Source organism: Hemitrygon akajei, chromosome 4 (assembly GCF_048418815.1).
Source record: "Hemitrygon akajei chromosome 4, sHemAka1.3, whole genome shotgun sequence".
Classification (NCBI taxonomy): Eukaryota; Metazoa; Chordata; class Chondrichthyes; order Myliobatiformes; family Dasyatidae; genus Hemitrygon; species Hemitrygon akajei.
In genome coordinates, this window is record NC_133127.1 from 147,759,051 (window position 1) to 147,779,729 (window position 20,679).

At 37.9% G+C, this 20,679-nt stretch overlaps 1 protein-coding gene across 3 annotated transcripts in view; it reads right to left on the minus strand.

Moving 5' to 3' along the window:
• The window catches only part of tgfbrap1 (transforming growth factor, beta receptor associated protein 1), a 41,930-nt gene that overhangs the window by 13,874 nt on the left and 7,377 nt on the right, over positions 1-20,679 (minus strand). For all 3 annotated transcript variants that reach the window (XM_073043536.1, XM_073043537.1, XM_073043539.1), the window contains exons 3-6: positions 6,841-7,035; positions 3,058-3,212; positions 2,344-2,426; positions 1,135-1,476 (exon numbers count right to left, since the gene is read on the minus strand). In XM_073043536.1, the coding sequence (XP_072899637.1) occupies positions 1,135-1,476; positions 2,344-2,426; positions 3,058-3,212; positions 6,841-7,035 (775 nt within the window). The remainder of the gene's footprint in view (positions 1-1,134; positions 1,477-2,343; positions 2,427-3,057; positions 3,213-6,840; positions 7,036-20,679) is intronic.

Below are 20,679 nucleotides of genomic sequence, written 5' to 3' on the forward strand. Positions count from 1 at the left end.
ACGGTTGAATCGCCAAGTGGATAGTCACTCACTTTTCCCTAACACACTAACTTCAAACTTAGAATACCTGGTGTCTTACAATATTGGACAGTGAGTGTTTTAACAACGCTTTTATCAAATATGCATATATGCAAATATTCACACTGTTTTCTCTTCATATTTAAAAATGTGTTCGTTTGTTTTTCCAGAGATATATTGCATGCTTAATACCGTTATAAAAAATTGATCTCTTGAATTTACTTAGTTCTTTGTACTTAAGTTAATACTTGAATTGAAGGTTTTACTTCTTTCTCTGTCCAATAGACTTTATATTCTTTATTTAATTTCCAAACAAACTTTAATCCATTTAATCCACAAGTTGTTACACATACATTTCGCCCTAGTGATTTTTTTCCAACATTAACAATTTCCAGTTCACTTCTTTCAATTGATCCTTTCTGTATAACCAGTGATACCATGTGATGTAATTTTATTGATACTCAGCTAAATGTACTGGAAAATGTTTACTCTACTGATACACAAACAAAGAACATGGTATCTAGCAAGGGAAACACAGGGACTACAAATTGTCAGGCTGAAGCTGAATATTACAGGACTGTGCCACTTCTAATTTAAATTAAAAATAACTTCAATCTTGTCCTGTCTATGAATTTACCAAACATGGGTGAAGACAATATTGAAAGACCAAAACAACGTGGTGCATAATACATAAAGAGCAGGACTGAATTTACACAAGGTGTCCTGGAAGCTCCTTGTATAAATATGCTTAATTTTCTGTACTAGTGCATAAAAGAGGAACAAGTCTAACCCTAAAGCTAAACTGAATGAAAAAGATTAGAGGTTTAACTTCTATAGTATGAAGATAAAAGATGATATCAAATAAAGTCTGTATAGAAATTAAATGAGTTGCTTCAATATAAAAAATGTAGGTCCAGAGGAAATAAATATAAGATAAACTTGCTTTTGAAGAAAACACAAATGGAGGTAGATAGCGCATGATTCATTTGCATTCTGCTTTGATGAAATCTCACAGGCATTAAAAGGCAGCAAAGGGTCTTTGCCTTGGTCTTTCTAACATTGTTTAAGGCAATAACGTCCCCACATTTATAAAAATACAAATCATTTGTTACATACTTCTCGTATTTTTCCAGCCAAGAAACAGAGTCCACTAATAGACAGGAATTTTCAGAAACCAACAAATCCAGCAAACTGTCATGGTTATCTTCAGCATACAACTTCAGCAAGGCTGTGTCAATTTCTGCCTTGTAGCCATTTGCTACTTCAGTGCTTCGAATCTCATTCAAGTAGCTCATAAGGAAACGCTTGCACTTCTTAATTTTCTCTTGGTCACCCTGCATGAGTTGATTCAAGTCAGCATATTCATGTAAAGGGGGATGGGACCGTATAAATGTAGAGGTTGAAGGAAGCAGTAGTGGATAGAGAGACATTAACTCTCTTACATCGAGCTGGCCATTCCTGTCAAGAGAAAACATCCAAATAAACACAAGCTGATCAATGTTTAATAAAAATATAAACAGGACAGCCAAATGATTCAGACTACCCTGAACAACATCTGTCAACGAAAGTCATTCAACTAATAAATACAAATTAACAATTGACCTCAGGGAAAACCATTAATTACTGTAGTGAGAGAAACAGAATTATGTATAACTGGAAAGCTCTTTCATAGGGCCTAAGAAACATGCATCATAAGCCAAATGAGCTTTGTCCACACTACAAGATTATCAATCTATGATATTTAGATTCGTAATTTATTTAAGCTTGCTTAGAAACAAATATATAGGGGATTAGATCTAACTGAACCTTTTGACCAATATTATAACAAATAGAAGCTTTGATAGAATACAAGAGAAGCTTTGAGAACCCAATTACAATAGTTCATTAAGCATCATCAAACACAACTGATTGAAATATTTAAAACTATGCTCAATGCCCAAGCAACACCTGAATTGTTGCTTAAAAACTATAAGAATTTGAGGTATATTACATGTAATTTGTATATATTAGGGTTGATTACAGATGTCAGTAGCGTTTTATCTCTGGACACTTCTCCCTGAACTATAATTAATTGAACAGTTGGTACATGTACCAGTTAGTTTAAAATGTCTGAATTAACAGCAATCTAATGTAAATTCTTAATGGCTTACTGGATCTGACCTTCCTTACCACTTAGTGTTTGTGAAACAAATGGAACTGCAGTGCAAGATCAGTAGCAATAGAGTTAAAACAAAACTATTGCAGAAAATTAGATTTGTGCTGCAAACTAAGAAGCAGACTCCACCACACATCAGTCAGAATCTACACTGTCAAAGCAATTCTTACCTGAAGAGTTCTTTAGCTTCTAAAAATTGAAGCTGGCCAAACTGTATAAACCCAGCTTGCTGCAGAAATCTTCTGTACATAACCTACAGATTATAAACAGACTTCATTAGCTTTAAAGACCATTATTCAGACATGGTTAGTCAAAGCCTTGGGACAATGAACATGGACTATGAACAAATAAATTAGTGCCTTTCCAATTCATTAGGAAGAAAATTATATAGTGCTTGATTTTTATTTGCAATACCACACAAATAATGAGGTTTTATCATGCTGAAATACTTTTAATATTTCACCTAATATTTTCAATAATAACTGTCAACGGCAAAAGATCAAACAGGAGCATATTGCAGATGTCTCTATACTATCTATATAAATAATCACATTTAGCAATTCATTCACTATAGCTCAAAAGAATAAAATATACTCATTTTCTGTGGATATGCAGAACCACAACGGCAGCAATTAATAACAAAATAAAAATCTACATCCTTATTTTAGTGGATGGTTACTAAGGAGAAACCCTTGCCCATTTTCCACAAGGGAGTTGTACACAATTGGATGTGGATGAATAGAAAATGGACAATACAAGGATCAATTTACATCATCGGCAATAAACAATGAACGTTATATAAATATTACAACCAGGAACACACTGCTTGATTTCTACATTGAGCAGAATGGCTTTGGTAATTCAGCTCTTAATATCCTACTAACCTGAAATTTGTCTTTTGGAATATTCCGTCGCGCTGCTTTTGCTAGGACAAGAGCTTCCTCCACTCTGTGGCTGGCAAGAAGATCTTGGATCTGCCTTTCCAAAGGCAAAGGTGCCAGAATATGTATTTCTTTACTAGTGGCCAAAATCAGTTTCCCTGTTGGATAAAATAGATCTAACATGTCAGGTCTGCAGCTTACAATGCACTTAATATCTGTAGCAAATGCGTTACATGAAAACAAATGACAATATGCTGGAATGTAGAAGCATGGGGGAGGATCTCATTGAAACCTTTCAAATGTTTCACATGGTAGATGTGGAAAGGATGTTTCCCATGGTGGGCGAGTCTAGGACAGAGGGCACAGAGATACTGTGGAGGCCAGGTCATTGGGTGTATTTAAAGCAGAGATTGATAGGTTCTTGATTGGACACGGCATCAAAGGTTACGGGGAGAAGGCCGGGAAGTGGGGCTGAGGAGGGGTGAAAAGGATCAGCCATGATTGAATGACGGAGCAGACTCGAAGGTCTAAATGGCCTAATTCTGCTCCTATGTCTTTATGGTCTCTTAATACAATGTTTACAGCATGGACCATTTTTGAGAAAACTATTTTGACAGATGATCAACAAAACCTACTTTATTTGATCCTATACAGAACTCCAGGATTCGGTTAAACATTTGAACCAAAGCAGAAATTTAGGTTATCACACAGGTTACGCCAAGACAACATCAGTTTCAAGTATCACAGTATTTTGTTCCTGTTTTAAAGAATTAAGATTACATTTTAATATCACTAGCTTGAAAAATACAAAAAAGTGTTTGGTTCATGAACATCAGGAATCAAGCCATCATTAAGTTCAAATATACTCTCATATGTTCAAGTCCAAATGCTTGATAACTGGATAATATTACAAACATATGACACCACATAAAACAGTGTTTTGCAGGGAATATGCTATCAATGTCTTTGTTTTGCTGCACTCAATCTTAAGAGCTCTCAAAGGTGTGGATACTTGTAGCTGGAGCTTTTGAAGTCTACATGACACTAACAGAAATCCACCTTCATTGGTGGACTCCAATTCACTGGGAAAGAAAGAAATCTTTAGCTGGAGGCCCATGGCACAAGTTTGGAAACACCCTTGGACAGATTTTCCTGCCAACCATACTATATTAGCTCAGGCAGCATCCATGAAAATGAATAAACAGTCGATGTTTCAGGCCAACACCCTTCTTCAGGTCCTGAAGAATGATTTCCCTTTGAAACGTTGACTGTTTGTTCATTTCCATGGCTTCTGCCTGACCTGCTGAGTTCCTCCAGCATTTTAAGTATTTTGCTTTCGATTTCTAGCATCTGCAAAAATTTCTTGTGTTTATACCATTGCAGATGCAGGGATATCCCCTCTTTCATGTCATTTCATACCGCTGAGTGCATCACAGAAATCTTAACAGTAATTGTCACATCTACAAATAAATCAAAGGATCCTGATACTTTCTTTTCACTTTCAAAACCTAATCACTTGCCAAGTCAGAGAGTCAAATTTGATTTCCCTAAACACAATTTGCTCCAAAGATCCTTGGTATGTTTATAGCATCGCTACTGGGACATGGGCAGCAGAAAAAGATTTTGCTCAGTTGCAGTAAATGATATTACCATTTAAAACACAGTTTTATTTGGTTAAAAAAAACCACAAATGTTCTGAATTCCCTTTGATGCTGCCTGAGTGATTCCAGCACTTTGGGGTTTTATTTTGAGAAGTCAGAATTTATACTTTTATTCACTCTGGTAAACAGCTGCTTTCTATATCACCAGATGCAGGAAACTGGGAAAATGCAGGTGGAGAGCATCCTGTACTATTTACCCAAATTTCTGATTAAGTGGGGATAAAATTGGATAGCTCATTCAGGAACTCATTGGTAAGAATAAGCATGATACACAGTCTACATAAAATGAACATTATCTTAATACTCCATAGCTTATAAGGGAGTTAACTCAGCACAGCTTTGTGCATGAGAATCTCACAAATTTAATTGTTTATTTTTTTGAAGTAGTGCCCAAGAGGATTGTTAAGGTGGTAGACATTGTTTACATAGATTCTAGCAAGGCTTTTGCAAAGTCCCATGTGGTAGACTGGTCTGGAGGGGCAGATCTCATGGGATCCAGGGTAAGCTAGCCAGCTGGATACAAAATTGGCTTGTTGGAAGAAGTCAATAGTAGTGGAGGGTAGCTTTTCAGATTGGAGGCCCATGAGCAGCAATATACTTCAAGGATTTATACTGGGTCCTCTGCTCTTTGTCTATACTTTAATGATTTGGATGAGTATGTAGGTGGCATGATTAGTAAATTTACAGATGACCCAAAATTTGTAGCGAGGGGCATAGTGGAGAAGTCATCCAAGATTAAAGACATCTAGATCAACTAGGGAAGTGAGCAAAGGAATATGACAGATAGTATTTAACTCAGACAAGTGTAAAGTGATACATCTTTCTAAGTTTACATAGATTCTAGCAAGGTTTTTGGCAGGAATTTCATAATAAATGACACTGGAGAGTGTGGTAGAACAAAAACATAAGGATATAAGTACATAATTGACTTGAATGTGGCAACACAGATAGAAAAGGTGATAAAGAAGGAACATGAGACATTTGTCTTCATCGGGCACTTTCTTCTAAAATCATCACAAGATTTGTTTGTAAGATTAGATGTGCAGTATCACCCTCCAAGGATTTAAAATCTTGAGATCTAGTTGTGGTGTACATTTGACAGTTTCTACCAAAATAAAAAAAACAGTCAACTCCATGCCAGAATGTACGGGTTAAATGTGTCAGCAGGCATGATAAAAAAAAACATTGTAGAATCAAAACTATTTACAAAACTTCATTTAAAAGGACTGCATTACATTTCAGCCTTCAGATTATAAACAAGGTAATTTACTGGATTTATTACTTGTCTTTAGTGAACAATTTGTTCCCTATATGAAAGTTCGTTGATGGTACTAAAACTGAAGTACAGGCAATAGTAGAAGTGGTTAGGTGAGCACAAAGATGATAAACTGAATTCAACCTTGTGATGTGAGGAGTAAAAAACGTGCAAAGTAAAATACAGCAAAGGAGTACACAATAAATAATAGGTTACTAAAATGGTACAACAGCAGAGGGAACTTGCAGACAGATTCCTGAAGAGATAAATGGGGTGAGTGAGGTAGCATATGGGATAATTGCATCCATTTGCTCCATCACAGAATACAAAAGCAGGGATGTCATGCTGAAATGGAACAAAACTCTAATTAGGCCAGATGGAGTACCAAATATCATTCCGATTATTATTACATACAAAAGTGACTCTACAAAGGGCAGAGAGGAAATTTACAAAGATGCTTGGACTAGAGAATTATGATTATGAAGACAGACCAGATGGTCTGAGAATGTTTCCTCTGGATTAAATTAATTTGACCAAAGATTTAAATAATGAGCAACAATAAAACTATGAAAAGACTTGACAGGTGAAAGGGAAGTCAGTAACTAGGGAACTTAAAATTCACATTAATTATGAAAGATTTCAAGATAAGATGAGGAAAATAAAAATTCTCCCAGAGCACAGAAGTCTGGAACAAACAACTCAAAAGGCATATGTATATACAAATACATCACTTTTTAAAAAAAATGTACTAGAATTAACACTTGGTGCATTAAAACCCTCAAAACCTTGAGAACTGTAATCAACTTAAATAGCAACATTTTAGGCTGGGTTGTGCAAATGGACTAGGTGGAGGCATCTTATTTAAATTACCTTCAAAGTCTTGTAGTATGTGACCGTCTCGGAATGGAATTGTCTGCTTTTGCTGTTGGTCAAGCATACTATGTACAGTAAGAAACTCTTCATCCAGAGCCACCACATAAGGAAAGCACACAGCTGCTCCAATCACATTCTCCGACCAGTGAACAGGTGCACGCTGGGAGATTCCTGCTGCTGTCACAAACATTCCTGCAAAGGAAAATTAAAGTAATTAATGAGTAGCAATTATCATGTCCCTAATGTTTTGCACTAAATTTGATGCCTGAATGGTAAGTACTTATTCATAATTATAGCACCTACACCACTGAGAATATAAAATGTGCTAATTCACACATTTAATTACAAGCAGTTTTTCAATCCTTTCGCATTCCCTAGACTCCAACAAATGTAACTTCTATTAGGCGCTGGGTCTGCCCTTTTAAATTTTATTCATTCTCTTTTTGGTAATAAATATTGTCAGTCTGAGCTGGATCAGCCATGGTAGTGATTCTGTACTGTCTCACTAATTCCAAATTGCTTAATCCTATTCTTCAATAATTCATACATTTAGCACAAAAATGTTTCAATTATCAGAATTCTTTGCCTCAAGCAGCTGTGGAGGCCAAGCTTTCATGTATATTTACGGCAGAAGTTTATTTGATGAGTGCTTGATTGGTCAGGGCATGAATGGATACGGGGAGAAGGCAGGAGACTGGGGTTGAGGGGAAAATTGGATAGACCATGATGAAATGGCGGAGCAGACTCGATGGGCCAAATAGGCTAATTCTGCTCCTATATCTTATGGAATTCACATGCCAATATTGGACGTCATTGACAAAAATGTATCTATACTAACAGCTGGGCACCACAAAGTGTAGTGGTTAGTACAACGCTATTCAGCTTGGGGCATTTCAGAGCTCGGAATTCAATTCCAAGACTCTGTAGGTCCTCCCTATGGAATGCACAGGTTTTCTCTGAATCTTCCGGCTTACTTCTACAGACCAAAGACGTACCAGGTAGGTTAATTGGTTACTGTAAATTGCCCTGTGATTCGGTTAGGGTTAATCAGGGTTGAGAGATTGTTGGGGCAATGTGCTTGACAGGCTAACTCCAAGCCAATTAAATAAAAATAACAGTTGATTCCAAATTATTCCTACACAAATTTTAAAAATAGTTGATTTTCCATTATTAATAATGGCCACCATTAAAAACTATTGGTACACAAATATCTGCTTTGGAGAAATATTGCAATCTCTATAGCCCATCTTTGATTCCATACCCACCAATGCTGTCGGTGCTAAAATGCCTAGCACGCTACTTGGTTGTATCACTAAAATGAACCACTAAATCGATTGTATCACTTGACTAGACCACTAAATTGTGACAGAAATTACTAAGAAAACCAGTGAGCACTGTTTGGCACAATGAACTCCGGACCTCCCAAAAGTCACTGCACAAAGACCTAGGGACTGGAGAAGAGGTAAAGCACAGGCTAGTCATGCTATATTACATAGGTGTCCTTAAAAACAAAATCACACCTTATGGATAAAACACCAGAGTCCTCTATCACATCCTCCCGACATTCAACTCCCCACAGGGGGTGACGCTGTGCTATACAGATAAAAAGGAGTAGCTTTGAGAATCATTCACTCTACACTCCATGAGTTTCATGGCATCAGGCCAAACATAGGCAAGGAAACCTCCTGATTTCCACCAACTGTATTCCCTCAGTGGATAAATCAACAATGAAAGGAAGCGTTCTCCTGGCACTGGACTCCAATGTCCATCATCAGAAAGGCTCAGTAGCAATATCACTGTTTGAACTCAGTCGGGAGGATACAGCTGCCAGACTGGGGCAATTCACTTAAAATGGATACATCACCCGTGACAGCAATGGTAGAAGTGAACACCATATAGTCCTCATGCAGGCAAAGTTCCCTCTACCCACCGGGGGGGGGGGGGGGGTGGGGATGTGGGGGTGTGTGTGTGTGTGTGTGTGTGTGTGTGTGTGTGGTGTGTGTGTGTGTGAGAGAGAGTGTGAGAGAGAGAGAGAGTGAGTGAGAGTGAGAGTGAGAGTGAGAGTGAGAGTGAGAGTGAGAGTGAGAGTGAGAGTGAGAGTGAGAGTGAGAGTGAGAGTGAGAGTGAGAGTGAGAGTGAGAGAGAGTGAGAGTGAGAGTGAGAGTGAGAGTGAGAGTGAGAGTGAGAGTGAGAGTGAGAGTGAGAGAGAGAGAGAGAGAGAGAGAGAGAGAGAGTGAGAGAGAGAGAGAGAGAGAGAGAGTGAGAGAGAGAGAGAGAGAGAGAGAGTGTGAGTGTGAGTGTGAGAGTGAGAGTGAGAGTGAGAGTGAGAGTGAGAGTGAGAGTGAGAGTGAGAGTGAGAGTGAGAGTGAGAGTGAGAGTGAGAGTGAGAGTGAGAGTGAGAGTGAGAGTGAGAGAGAGAGAGAGAGAGAGAGAGAGAGAGAGAGAGTGAGAGAGAGAGAGAGAGAGAGAGAGAGAGAGAGAGAGAGAGAGAGAGAGAGAGAGAGAGAGAGAGAGAGAGAGAGAGATCTGACACTCTTCAGAGATAATGCTGCTCAATATTTCCAACATTTTGTTTTTGACTCCAAAGCTCAAAACTGGGCATCCCTGGAACAGTATGGACCACCTGCAGCAACGTACACCAAAACAATCTTTAACTTGGGGCTCGGTATTCCTTCAGCCTACCATTACTATCAAAGTAGAAATCAATCTTAGTTCAACCACTCAAGCCGCACAAGGCATGACTAGAACTGAGGTACAGCCAATGAAGCTGCAACATGTTTGCTAAACAGCAAAACAACACAGAATAGATAGAGCCGAGGAGACCTCACAACCAACACATCAGATAAAAAGCACTGCAGATTGCCACATCACAACGTGAATGGTGATAGACAAATAGCTAATGATGCTATTAATATTCTTATTCTCAACAATGTGGCAAGTGTGGCAAGCAAGTACTAAAGACAAAGGTGAAGCAATCACAACCACATCCAGCCAGAGGTGCTGATAGATAATCTATACTGAGATATCCTTTCCTCAGATGCCCATTATTACAGAACCTAATCTTCAGCCACGTGATGACAAGAAATGGCTGAGGACTAGCTTCGACAGACAACTTGCTGCATGAATGAGCTGGGCCAAGAGGACTGTTTCCAAACTCTACAACTCATAATCCAACTAGCCAATTATCACCTAGTCTATTTTCAAGTGAAAGGTGACATCAACAGTGTTGTCAAGCAGCATTTATCTGCCAATAACCTACTTACCAATTAGTAGTTTGAATTTGAAATAAAACAATTGCTCACAGTATTGGTCCAAACATGGATTAAACATTGGCATTTTAATGCAATGTATTCCTGCAAGGGAGCATTGGCACCCAAATATCCCCTTCATATTGCAAATGGACCAGACTTATAAATATTCTATTGATCCTTCACTGATCAGTCAAAATCCTGAACTTTCTATCCAACAACAAACACAGTGGAAGTGCCTTCACCAGAAGAAATATAGGAGTTAAGGGAGCAACTCACCACCACCTTCTCAAGGGGAATTAGGGAGAGTCGATAAACACCAGCCTTGCCACTGACATCAAGATCCATACAAGCCAAATACATTTTAAAATATTAAAAATTCGGTTCCAGTTTCCTTTCACTGTTTGGTATTTGCTATTTTTTGTGCTAACCCTTAAATATTGCTTTTGGTTCAGATAAGTCAAGATTTTTTCCTTCAAATGTCATATTCAACATCAGTAAAATTTGAAGCTATCAATTAAGTCTAAGTATTAAAGGGAACAATTAGTCTTAATTTGGAAAAAAACAACAGACTTCTAATGACTAGTGTTGGCAAAAATGTTAAATTAAATATTCATGGTGCTCTCCTAGAAACTTGATTGAAGTAAACTTTTTAGACAATGTGAAAATTGTGCTGGTGAAACCGCTCATGCACTATCCAAAAGTAAAATATTTAAATCCTGAAAAGCCATCAATCTGAAATATTAACTGTTTTTCTATCTACAGAAACTGAGCAACTTAATTCATCCAGCATGTTATTTTTCCCCATTACAAACCTTGATTATTTCCCTTCCATTAAGTAAATGAACTGTTTTCAAATATTGCTCTGTGAGAAAATAGTGAAAACAATACTGACAATGTTGAAGTTATCCTACAGTCATGCGACACTTTTTAAAAAATATATATAAAAATGCCTTTCCTTTCTCCATGCAGACAGGAAATGAAAAATTCCACAACAGAAATTTGATTACAATAAATGACAACTAGCTTAACCATGTTTGATTAAAGCACAAAAACAAAATCCAATCACTATTTCTATAATATAATAGGAGCAACTAATGACATCGCTGGTAACAATGTAAATCTTCAAAAGTAGTTTCTGGGCAAAGAGAATTGGAAAAGCATAGAACTATATTTTTTAATGTGGTGACTTGAACCTTGACCAATACTCCAAAATGTTAAATTCCCCATATAAAAAAATGCAATTATTTTTACCCCACATTTTGGAGTATGTACAAGGTATGATTCTCTGCACAACAAAAATAGTTAATGGTGAGAGGACAGCTAAGTTTTAAAAAAAGGTGATTTCGCAAAACACTTGTTATGGTCATGAACATTAGAATGACACTGGGTTTAACTTGCAGGTTTGTATGGAATTTGACTAGTCACTCATTTCCACCACCTTTTCACTCATTGTTCAGCTATATGATAAAGCCTAGAAAGCTTTAGTACAAAATAATGGCAATACAAATTTGCTAACACAAGCAGTTTGATGGGGAGAAATACAGATGCACTTAAGGAAAAGATAGTTGCACAACAGAGACGGGAATAAAGAAGGATGGGTGATGTGAAGTAAGGTGGAAAGAGATTGGTTATACTCAGAATGAAACCCTCCATACAACTCAGGGTAGAAGTTGTTATTATATATTAGAATTAAAAAATGCCATTTTTTCTTCCAAAGTATCAAAGGGAAAAGAGCTTTTACATTTGTTCTGGTATTAAGACGAACACATCTAGTTTAGAGTTGGCAGAAAATTCACCCACAGTAAGTCTGCATATTTCTGCTGACAAACCATGTTATGGTACAGTATTTCCTCTCTTCCACCTCAGTGATGTAGAAGCAACTGCAGAAGCAAGGTGAGATAGTGTAACAGCCAGCTACACTGGGTGGGTAAACTAAAATATCTGGTTTTCAAAATACATCAGTTTGTTCTCAATTGAAGAATGATATTAGCTGCAAAAATTCAATCATGAACATTACTGCTGATATCCTTTTTCAGTGAAATAGTCTTGTTACAAATGTTATGTGTCTTTGCTAGAAATGCTCAAAAGCCAGAGAGAAGAATTAAGAGTTCTCACCCACAGTGCCTCCATTATCGTAAGCTAATAACATGAAGGTGGTTATGTAGCAGAATCATTCTACATAGGAAACTATATCTATTAATATAAATTTTATTGTAGATAAATTGTTTGCAGGTAACAGAAATAAATGATGTTTCAATAAACTGTCAACACAATAAGATTCCTCACACAGACACTATTCACTACTTTTATTTTACATTTCCAGCCAGGGTTCCCAGCCTTTTTTTATACCATTGAGTCTTACTGTTAACCGAGGGGTCTGTGAACCCAGGTTGGGAGCCCCTAATTCCAGAAAGATCAGAATCTAAAATATATGGCTCCAAAATAGGAAGTTCTGTCTCTCCAAATTATAAAGATACATATATAAAGTTTGCTATGATTTAATACCTTTACTTTTCAAGACTGGTTTGATAAAATGGGTAAGTAAACATGTCGCATTTTCATGAACTGGACAGATATGCTGGCTGTTGTTTGGGAAGTAGATATAAATAGTCCATAAGGAGGTGAGAGGGAAGCAAGGAGTCAACACTAATCAACAGTAGTAATGGCCTAGCCACACAAAAGCAGTGATTAAAACAGCAGCTCAGAGCTTGGATATCTTGCACATACTGGTCCTCCATTTAATTCCTTAACACCTTTCCCCTATCTTTGCGAATACGTGATGAAATTCTCGCAACATGCATGAACGCTTGAACAAAGGCAGCTGTCTCGGCTCATCAACCTGGGTTTAGCTCCAACCTCTGGTACTGTCTGTGTTCGTTTTCCCAAGTACTGAGTGTGCCAGCTTCCTCTCTCATCCCAAAAATAAGCTGGTGGATAGTTTAATTTGATGCTTCAAACTGCCTTTACTGAACAGTTACTTGTAGAAGTATCAGGGGAGCGTTAATGGGCACATGAGAGAGGGAGTAAGTAGGGGAAAGAGATTAATGGGATTGCTCTGACAGTCATCTTAGATTTGATGGGCTGACTGAAGGAACAATGAGAAATGTAAAGCAGTGGCCAATTGACATGTGTTGTTGCTGCCCTACAACATAATCTCACTCACATATCTCAATCCAATCCTTCTGCCATTTCCGACATGAGGAAAATATAGCAGAATCAAATTTATTCACCATATATATTTACACGTATTAGGAATTTGCTGGCGCAGCATGCAAAAACATTCGACAATTATAAAGAATACAGAATTATATACAATAAAGTTTGAAGAAAGGATCTGAAATAAAATGTGCATAAATACATAAATACCAGCATGTATTTACAAAGTGAACAGCAATATATAAAGTGGGTTAAAGTGTTCACGGTGCAGAATTAATAGATGGGTCCAGAGTAAATAGAACGATTGATCTGATTAACTGCCAAATGGAAGAATCTTTTGAGATGGCGTGAGGTTTTTGTTTTAAAAGCCCGACAGTGCTTTCCAGAAGGGAGCTTTTGGAAAAGGCAATTTGCAGGGTGAGTCGTGTTCTTCCTGCCAGCTTCTTGGTCCAGGACACATACAAGTCCTGCAGTGATGGTAGGCTGCAGAAAGTTACTTTAGCTGCTGGCCTGACAATTTACTGTAGCTTTCATACACTGTGAAACAATGCTGCACCAAACCAGACAGTATGGCTGATGTTAGGATGCTACGATAGCAATGTAGAATTGCACCAGTATATTCTGGGGAAGATGGACTTCAACCTACCAACCTGCACATACCTGGTGCTAGTTCAACAAATCCAGAGAAGTGGAAAACAACCTATTTGGGTGACACCCCAATTTCCAACCTAAACTTTTACTCTGGCAAATGTATCATGAGCATAATGCACTGCAGTTACTTGCCAAGGCTAATCTTAGGAGACGAGGAACCACCACCACTAGGAAGACCCCTCGAAGTTTATCATTCTGGTATGAAAAATACTGCTATTCCTTCATCCTTGTCAAGTCTAATGCCTGTTGTTATCTGCTCATTGGTTCAAAAGCAGTTTGAGGTTGTGCTTCATCTGTAGCTTTTCAAAGGTAATTAAATGCTGGTCTTGCCAGGGATATCCAAAATCTCAAAACAGAATACTGTATAAAGTGTGGCAGCAAACAGTTCTACATGAGCTTGTATAGAATGCTGTACTTAGGCCAGTATAAACTGAAGCTCCAATACAACATGCCTGCAGCAAAGAGAAATTGGATGCTAGTGTTTATAGGTAGAACAATTAAACATACGCAAACATAATTACCTAAGGCTGCAGTTAATGAGATGAAGGTGGATAATAGGATTCAGAAAAAGAAATTCTGAGGATGTTCTCATAAAAGAAACATCTGTTCTCATAGTTGATAGTCACAAAGATAGTTTTGTTTCCGGGACAGAGGAAAGGCTGAAAAGGAGTTATCATCAACCTCTCCAACAGACATCTAGAAGGTATGAAGAAAGTGGAATCATAACAGACAGATTCTACATACTTGGTACAAGCTATGTTAGGTAGATAAGGTTAACTGTGTGACCAACGATTTAAATCACCAAAAATTGATTATTCCCTTCAGGGAGCTGAAGCATGAACCCACAGATGTTCTTCTGGTTGTTGCCTGACATACTTCAAAGTTGCTCTTTTGACCAGCCTTGGAAATTGTGACAGATCAGTCTTACTTGCAAATAGCATATTGGGTCAGGAGGGAATAGTTGCATTGAACAGTCTGTACTGGTAATTCAGGGTAGCAGCTCCACCCTAAACGTAGCTACATCCTCACTTTCATTTTCAAAGCCTGTTTGCTTTATTATTTGCTTTCCACAACTACAAAAAGCAAAAATCAACATCTATACTTTTCATAGGGAGAACATGACATTGTCACTGAATGATAAATTTTATTTTCTACTATTTAGCTTTGTTATTTTAAACAAACAGTTAAGTAAATAAACAATATCAGAATAAAATGAAACTTTTCTGCTCCATCAGATGTAACAATGTTGGCAGGAAAGGTAATAAAATTCAACAATGACAAAAAATAAGCTCTCAGAACACCACGACCAAATCCACCATGTAGCAGAACAATGAGGGGGAAATAAGTGAAATATCATTTCAAGCATCTTCCTTCGCTTCTAGAAATAACAGTATGATAATCTCTTGACTTGTACAGAAATTATACCCTCCGCCAGCTCCACAGGCTATGACCTCCCAATCACCCAAAATGTCTTTTTCTCAGTTCCATACCACCTTACCTCATCACCCTCTTCACTTCCGAGTTACTGCAAACACTGAAATATTCTAAGTTCTGTAATGGGAAGATTTTACCAGTAGTATTTACTGTATATTTACTAAGGAATACCTCAAAAGCTCCTTAAAAAGGGATTAACAATTTCTGGAAACTCTGTTTGCAGGAGTTTTAAATTTGAGTAGAGCAAATTATGAGGGCATTCAGCAGGAAATAAGAAGAGTCCATTGGAAACACCTTTTTTTCTGGCAGGTCCACATCAGACAAAGATTTAAAGATCAATTGCACAGAGTACAGGAAAGGTATGTTCCTATTAGGAGGAAGGACAAAGATGGAAAGATCAGAGAACCCTGAAGAGAAGTGATGAATTTAGCCAAGAAGAAAAAGTATGCAAAGCTTTGGAAGTTAGGATCAAACAGAGCACATGAGGATTATGAAGAAGTAAAGGAGGGAATTAGGAAAACCAGGAGGGACCATAAAAAGCCCTTGGCAAATAGGATTAAGGTGAATCCTTGGTATTCTCCTTAATCCCACTTGCCAAGGATAACTGCATCAAGAGCAAGAGGATAACTAGAGAGCAGGGGTAGAACTACTCAAGGATAAAGAGGGGAACATTTGCTTAGATGCGGAGAATGTGAGTGAGGTACTTAATCAGTACTTTGCTTCAGTATTTATATTTACTAAGGAAAAGAATATAGAGGACCAGGAGATCAGTGCTGAGTGAATAAATATGTCAGGGATTTTAGAGAGGAGAAAGCGTTGGGTCTCCTAACAAGTATTAAGATGGCTAAGTCCTCAAGGCCTGATGGAATTTACCCCAGGTTATTGAAGGAGGCAAGAGACGAGATTGTTGGGGTCTTGACAACTATTTTCACATCCTCTAGGCACAGGCAAGTTCCCAGAGGATTGGCAAGTGGCTAATGTTCTACCTCAATTTAAGAAGGGAATAAGGGAAAATTTCCAGAAACCATAAAATGATGAGTCTCACATCAGTTGTAGGAAAATCACTGCAGAAAATTCTGAAGGATAGGATATATGAGCATTTGGAAACCCATGGTCTAATTAAGGAGAGCCAGCATTGTGTGGGGCAGGTAGTGTCTTACCAACATGATTACGTGTTTTGACAAAGTGATGAGAGAGATTGATGAGGGTAAGGCAGTGGATGTTGTCTACATGGATTTTAGTAAGGTGTTTGACGAAGTCCCACGTGGGAGGCTAATCTAGAAGATTAGGATGCGTGGTGTCCATGGTGAATTGGTTCTTTGAGTTCAAAAATGGCTTGCACATAGAAGACAGAGGGGAATGGCAGAGGGGACTTATTTGAGCTAGAGGTCTGTAATTCATGGTGTTTCGTTAGGATATGTGCTGGGACCTCTGCTGCTTGTGATGTATATAAATGACCTAAATGAAAATGTAAATAGCTGGGCTAGTAAGTTTGCAGATGATAACAAGATTGGTGGTGGTGTGAATAGTGTAGAAGACTGGCAAAGAAGACAGTGCGATATAGATCAGTTGCAGATATGGGCAGAAAAATGATAAATGTGAGGTGTTGCACCTTGGTTGGGCAAATGCAAAGACAGAGTACACTATTAAGGACAAGACCCTTAACAGTTTTGCTGAGCAGGGAGACCTTGGGATCCAAGATCCATGAAAGTGGCTACACAAGTCGATAGCGTGGTTAAGAAGCCCTATAGAATGAATGGTTGCTTTTATTAGTCAAGGCATTGAATTCAAAAGTCAAGAGGTTACATTGCAACTGTATTAAACTCTGGTTAGGCCACATTTGGAATATTGCATACAGTTCTGGTCAACCCACTATAGGAAGGATGGTGAGGCTTTGGAGAGGGTACAGAAGAGGTTTACCAGGATGCTGCCTGGTTTAGAGGGCATTGCTATCACAAGAGGCTGGACACACTTGGGTTGTTTTCTTTGGAGTGGCAGAGGCTGGTGAGAGATCTCATAGAGGTTTATAAGATTATGAGAGGCATAGAGTAGACAGGGAGCATCTTTTTCCACAGGGTAGAAATATTTAATTACAGAGGAGATGCACTGAAAGGGAGAAGGGGGTAAGCGCAAAAGGGATGTGGGGGATAAGTTTTTTTCAAACTCAGTGGTGGATGCCTGCAAAGCACTGCCTGATATGGTGGTAGAAGCAAATACATTAGAGGCTTTTAAGAGACGTTTAGACAGGCACGTGAATGTGAGGAAGATGGAGGGATATAAACACTGCATAGGTAGGAAAGATTAGTTTTCGATTTACTTTTTAGCTGCCCTGGCACAACATTTTGGGTTGAAGGGCCTGTCCTGTGCTGTACTGTTCTATGACCAGCCAAGATGGGGAAACAGCATTTAAGATGGCGTCAAGAAACTCAAGCCCATTCATTGAGTACTCTGAGGCCCGGCATGAATGATGGATGAACTGCACTATCTTTTGAACCACCCAATTATCCAAATCCTCCTGCCTCACCTGTGGCTGAGTCTGCCAACCCAATATTAGTTTCACTGGCATCTCAGAACCCAAAGCACGGCAAGGGAAACGGTCTTCCTCAATCTCCAGATACTGAATAAGGAGTCATAGAATTGTTTCTGCATAGAAACAGAAACGACAACACCACTCATCCATGCTGGCAGTGATGCTTACTTACACTATTCTCATTTACCCCTATTGGGCCAGTACCCCTCGACTCCAAGTACCGGTCCAAATGCCTTTTAAATGTTGCAATTCTACCTACCTCTACCACTTCTCCTGGTGGTTGTTTCCATACAAAGCCACCAACATCTGTGAAAAACTTACCCCTCAAATCTCCTTCAAGTTTATTCCCTTTTACCTTAAACCTGTACTCTCTAAAAAAAAGATTGACTCTCTATCCTACAGCTCTCGTTTGTATAAACCTCTCGGGTAATCCCTCAGCCTCTTTTACTCCAGTGAGAATAAATGCAGCCTATCCAATCTCTTCTGATAAACCATCCATTTCAGGCAAAGTCCAAGTGAATCTCTTTTTGTACCCTTCCTAGTGCTAGCACATTATTCCTCTTATGTGGATAATTTTACCTATTTAATTCATTGGCTGGGATAACCACAATGGACGATGGCTTCCTATATCACAAATATCTAATATGCTATGCCAAGTTTGCAAGTTGCACAGATTATTACACTACCATTTTGTGGTGCAGAAATAGTTTAATCTTCCAAATTATTAAAGAGACACACAATACTATTGAATATCATTGAACAAATAAATAAATAATTGCTTTAGGATTAATTGCAGAAAGGAAACTAGGTTTGGCTTGTACAAATAAGATTATAAATTCAGTTTAAATATAGTAGTGAATCATTTGTTTTAATAAAAATAGATTGACAGGCTATATAGTTCAAAGGTTAATTTAGTATCAAGTTTCTTTTTGAGTAATTTGATTTTCGTATCTTATTTTCCCAACATCCTGAACAAAAATACTGAATCCAATTACCCATATTTTACTAGCCCACAGCCACAACTGCTGTACCTGGTAATCAAACACCCAATTTACTGGGCTGAAATGCAGAGGGACTAACTCGTTGACCTGAAACACACTGGAGTCCAATGGAGTCCTTATTACTGGAAAATCAGTGTCAGATCCTGCAATCTGAACAGGATCTAAGTGTTGTTGGAGGAGTCATAAATTGACAACTAAGGGAGCAAAGGCCCCAGACTTAACCACCACTGAGACAAAAATGGAACCACCAGTAAATACCAGCAAAATTTGGAATATTATCTTTATGATGCCAATTTAAAGCCAAATAACAGATGCTTGTGAACACTTGGATTGGCAAAAGCCATAACCAGAGCATGACTACTTCTCTAACATAAAAGTAAATACCACTTATAACAATTGCTCCTTTGCAAGTGCATAATTACATTTCATTTTCTATAAAACTAGTTGGTTACTTCCCAATTCACTGGCCAAAATTGTTTCAATATGATTGGCTGCTTAACCAATTTGATTACATCACAGCTGCTAAACTGATGTCTGAGGTGAATGACAAGTAAAAGGGAAAGTCATGCAGAATATATGAAATTGCTTTCTGCTTCTTTACTTTCTTGGATAGTGGTGCAACATTTTGTGATGCCTTTGTCAAGGTCACTTGAAAGACAACATTACTTGCTAATTAGAGTCCAAACTAATAATGCAATAATCATACATTTCAGCAGAACATTCAGAACATATATTTGCAAAGAAAGGGGATATCATGCACTTCAAGAAAAAGTGGATTCTGCTAGCATCATAGAGGGGCAAACCACAATACAATCATAACAAATTCTCTTTGAATATGTGAATTCTACAAACAAGTCACTAAAATTGAAGAATTTAAATGCAGAGCAAAACAGCAGTCTGGTTTTAATTAAACATTTAATATGTATAATGCCCCAAATTCAAAACAATGCAATGAAAAATCTTCAATCTTTAAAGAGAAAAGCCAATTAGTAATTACTTTCCTGAAGAGCTTGGACGACCTCAGGAATCATTTAGAAGATTTACTTTGAAAGTGAAAATTGCAATCAACCCACGTACCCTTGTCAACTCTTTCAAATAACTATGCCATTGTAGTTGTATATAACTTGGCTCTGCACACTTTTTCCATTAAGCACTTGTTAATTTTATTTTGAAAGCTAATATCGAATCTCCTTCCATTGTCCTTCTAGACCAGGAGTCCCCTACCTTTTTTATACCATGGACCCCCACCATTAACCAAGGGGTCTGTAAATCACAGGCTGGGAACTCCTATTCTACACAATGTATTTCAGATCATAACTCACTAAAACCAAAATCTACATCTCTTGCCCAGACATGTGTCTTTTTTTTTTTTAAGTCATCTTAAATCTGTCTTCCTTAGTTACTGAACCTCTCAATAAAAACAGCTTCTCTATAGACATCTTTTTTAAAAATCAAATCTCTTCATAATTTTGAATCCCCTATAAATCCCAGTTTTGTACAATTTCTCCACATAAATTCCATGGCCATGGTTATAATTTTCACCCACTCTGTACCTGATCAAGTCCTTGAAATCCTTCCCAAGGCACAGAAACTGTAATCAGCCAAAGTTCTCTATCTGAATTCTAATAACTTTTAGGTGTTCTCTATAACATTATTTTCACATGCTTTGCCTCTATTTATCAAAAAATGTCCTTCAAAAGTTATAGTGAATCAAGGAGGTAGTGTCACTGCACTCCATTTAAGTTTATACCACCTTTCCTGACAATTAATTTTTGTCTGAAGTGCCAACTACTCTCATCTTTCCATGATCTTT